The sequence below is a fragment of the Dermacentor variabilis genome, chromosome 7 (assembly GCF_050947875.1).
Source record: "Dermacentor variabilis isolate Ectoservices chromosome 7, ASM5094787v1, whole genome shotgun sequence".
NCBI classification, from domain to species: Eukaryota; Metazoa; Arthropoda; class Arachnida; order Ixodida; family Ixodidae; genus Dermacentor; species Dermacentor variabilis.
Genome location: NC_134574.1, coordinates 23,089,392 through 23,093,340, shown reverse-complemented (window position 1 = coordinate 23,093,340; position 3,949 = coordinate 23,089,392). Strand labels below are relative to the sequence as shown.

At 55.5% G+C, this 3,949-nt stretch overlaps 1 protein-coding gene across 1 annotated transcript; it reads left to right on the top strand.

The window, feature by feature from the left end:
- Positions 1 to 1,431: 1,431 nt before the first annotated feature.
- On the top strand, positions 1,432 to 1,842 carry LOC142588983 (histone H3-like). Its single transcript, XM_075700778.1, has one exon. The coding sequence runs from the start codon at positions 1,432 to 1,434 to the stop codon at positions 1,840 to 1,842; it is 411 nt and encodes a 136-aa protein (XP_075556893.1).
- The last annotated feature ends 2,107 nt before the right edge of the window (positions 1,843 to 3,949 follow it).

Genomic DNA, 3,949 nt, shown 5'->3' with positions numbered 1-3,949 from the left:
TATCTTATCGAGGCGTATAAATTGTGTTCCCTTTATACATATCGCCTTGTGCAATTAACAGAATTTCCAAATCCGTTGCCATTGCTGTGTGACAGAGCTTTAAAGCGCACAGTTGAACTGTTTGTTCTCTCTTCCATTTCACAGTTTGCCACAATCACTGAGAAAAAAAATAGTAAAGAAAAAAGAGGCAGCGCTCGGCATCAGTTGAAAATCGCGCTGTTGCAGGCGCGGCATTTGAACATTTTCTTTTACTCGTAATTAGGCGCACCAAATTCGGTGAATTAGTTGGCGAGGAAATAGATTTCTCCCGGCGGCTGCCGAGCTGGAGCTTCGCTATAACATGACATCGATGCCGTCGATCCTGTGGCGAAGTTGCGTGCGGGAATGCAATCGAAAAAGCTAGCTGACGAAATGTACGCACTGTATGGAGCAAAGTGTTGCGTTTGATGATTGTTTGTCAAAACATGGTGTCCCTTGCAAGTGCGAAAACTGCGCACCGAATACGGGGCACGGGGAAGCCGCGCTTGGGATCGCGCCTGCGAAGCATTGGTTGATGCTACCTTGACATATTGTTTAAGGACCCTTCATACATATGGAAGTACCGCTTGCCTATCCACAGTTTTGAGGCCCCAATTAGTTGTCCAGGTCTCCTAACGCGCGTTCAACACCTGTCAATATTGTATTCCAAATTCGCTCTTAGAGCGGAAGTGCATCGTTTTCTCTGTAACTCTGAAGTGGTACTGGTAGTCCATACGTGAGTTTGTCGTTAATCTTGTGAGGCGCATGCGGGCCTCGCGTTCTTCTGTGCGTGGACGGGAAAGTGCGGTACTGGCATGTGTGCACATGCGAGACGGTTTGCTGCCGAGTGCGGCCAAAACACGATGTAGTTGCCCCTCGAGAAGGCACCGTGGCGTGCACTTGTAGTTCGTGAAACGAGCATCAGCATGATCAAAGCAAGGCAGTGGACAAGCAATAATGTAGCCTTAACATGCCACCCATCTGCGTCGCGCGGAGATCGCGATAACAGCTCCGATGGCGTTGGGCGTGGAGCGCTAACCACTGTCGAGATTAGTGGTGTGGTCTCACACTCGGCACTGGCAATTGGCGACGCGCGGCGGTATAAACGAGATTGTGGTGTTGGCTGAAACGAAAGAGAACAGCGCGGCATGCTGTCGTGTTTAAACTCAATTAAACCGCCTGCGAATGTGCTTTCCTTAGCCGCGAACAAGGCGCCCGCGCGAAAACGTGCCTCCTCCAGCATCCTGGCGAACGGTGGCGGCGCGCGCACCGCCCGAGACGGCTGTGCCGGCGCTGGCCAATCGGCGGGTGAGTTGGAGAGGAGAAGAGTAGTGCGGCGAAGCACGACGCGCGCGGCGCAGGGGTCATTTTCACTCCGGCAGTCGACGACTTCGGACGCTCGCTCCGTTCGCTATGGCCAGGACCAAGCAAACCGCCCGTAAGAGCACCGGTGGGAAGGCTCCGCGTAAGCAGCTTGCTACCAAGGCTGCTCGCAAGAGTGCACCTGCCACAGGAGGGGTTAAGAAACCGCATCGCTACAGGCCTGGAACCGTGGCCCTTCGTGAAATTCGCCGCTACCAGAAGTCGACCGAACTTCTCATCCGCAAGCTGCCGTTCCAGCGCTTGGTGAGGGAAATCGCTCAGGATTTCAAGACCGACCTCCGATTCCAGAGTTCGGCTGTGATGGCCCTTCAGGAGGCCAGCGAGGCATATCTGGTCGGTCTCTTCGAAGACACCAACCTGTGCGCCATCCACGCCAAGCGTGTTACCATCATGCCAAAGGACATCCAGCTGGCCCGGCGCATCCGTGGCGAGAGTGCCTAAGTTCGGCCGCTGTCTGCGCCGCAGCCTCGGTCAGGCAAGCAACACAAAACGGTCCTTCTCAGGACCACCTACATGTTTGCTTCGGCCACGGGAGCACGCGAGACCACGTACTCCAACCGTACCCTCTCGGTCTGTCTGTTTTGTTGTTATTTTTTATTATTAATATTTTTTTGTGTGTGCCTGTGGTGGGCTGCCGGTGCGAGGTGGTGCCTCGTTTGGTATGCATATGGTAAGTATTGCGCGCGTTCGAGCACGAACAAGACGAGAGAATGGAAAAAAAATAAACAAAATGCGTGTTCGTTGCAAAACGGTGCGCGCATTCATGCGAAGAAGCCGCGCCCGAAAACGAAATTAATGCGGCCAATGTTGCGTGCAAGCTTTTGTGTATTGGTATGCCATGCATGCGTTTGTTCACGTTCCTCATGCATACCTGCCTGGCTCATAAGTGCATGCTGGTTGCGGATATGGCCCATTTTTTGTTTGTTTGTTTTTAAGGACCCAATCGCCTATCACATTGCACTACGCGAATCGTACGCTAATTGCAGTGAGGCTCGTCCCTGTGCGCCCCCGGACACCCGGAAGCTCGCTTTCCATTTACATTCGTGCACTGAAATTCCAGCTAGCTAGCAGCAGCGTCAGTTCAAGAGGCACGGTTGCGCTAATTCAAACAGAGGGAAACGGGCGCAGAGAACGGGATTGCCAAGCAAAACCCTGCCGTCACATGCATTTCGGTGGTCCTGACGAGGACCGTTGGGTTGTGCGACGAGCGCGACTGTAGTCCGGCGGCTGGGAGCTCGCTTAAGCCTTCTTCTCGGTCTTCTTTGGGAGAAGCACAGCTTGGATGTTGGGCAAGACGCCGCCCTGCACGATCGTCATGCCGGAGAGCAGCTTGTTCAGCTCCTCGTCGTTGCGGATGGCGAGCTGCAGGTGGCGGGAGATGATCCTGGTCTTCTTGTTGTCACGAGCCGCGTTGTCAGCGAGCTCGAGCACTTCGGCAGCCAGGTACTCGAGGACGGCCGCTAGGTAGACGGGAGCGCCCGCTCCGACGCGCTCGGCGTAGCTTCCCTTGCGCAGGAGACGGTGGATACGGCCTACGGGGAACTGGAGACCCGCGCGGCTGGAACGCGTCTTGCTCTTGCCCTTCGCCTTGCCGCCTTTGCCACGTCCGGACATGCTGGTGCTGTTGACGCGTAGACTGAGTACCGTTGTCAGATGGGAAGAGGACTTGGCAACCAGGGGCGCCGCGTCCCAGAGCTTTCATGTACTCATCAACCCAGCATCATTCGATACATTGACCCCGGTACTCCCCCACAACCCGGGCTGGCTGGGTGGGGGGACTTGGTTCGGGCCAACGGTCCTTCCCGGAGAAGGGGGCTGTTGTGGTGCAGCCCAACTGAGGGACTGCACTCAACACACAAACAGCCATGTTGGTCTTGCAGGGCACAAGCCTGACTGACCCTCGGACTGCCCTGATGCAAAAGAGGTCAAGGCATACAACCATGGAGACCACCAAAGCCGTCCGCGGAGCAGCGCGACCACTTGAGGGTGCACCACCACCTGTTCCAGCTCTGGGTTCCACTGAGCCAAACAAAACCCCGTAGATCGACTGGCGCACACGGCCGAGTCGTGCGACCTTTGGAGCATGCATCATAACTTAATGGACAGCTTTCCACCTGACTCGTCAAAAATCACGGCAGGACGAGCCCACACTTCGAGAAACTTCTCGCCCAAGCGGTGCCGCTCCCGGGCGAGGTCGAACCAGACCTCCTTCCGTGCTTTCGCAAGCACTTCGTGAAGGGCCGGTGCCCGACCCCCCGAAAATTGCATCGCAGCGTGCCAGCCAAACTTGGTATGAGCACTCGGCGAGGAGAAGCACGAACTGGTTGATCGTCTGATTAGACAAAGGGTGCAAAAATCGGACTGTCTCATAAGGAACGCCTGGGAGCCTAAATAGACTAGCAACTCTTTGGAGAAGAGCTGCTGGAAGCAAACACTGCGTAAAGATATGAACTGAGTCCTCACGAGCGCCACAGAAAGGACACACTCCACGAGCCGGGATGGCTGTGAAGGGCCTGTAGCTCAACGGCAGGCACCCTCGCGCCAGGCG

Bases quoted from the DNA above. Each gene is read 5' to 3' on its own strand.
- LOC142588983 (XM_075700778.1), top strand. From the start codon at position 1,432: ATGGCCAGGACCAAGCAAACCGCCCGTAAGAGCACCGGTGGGAAGGCT.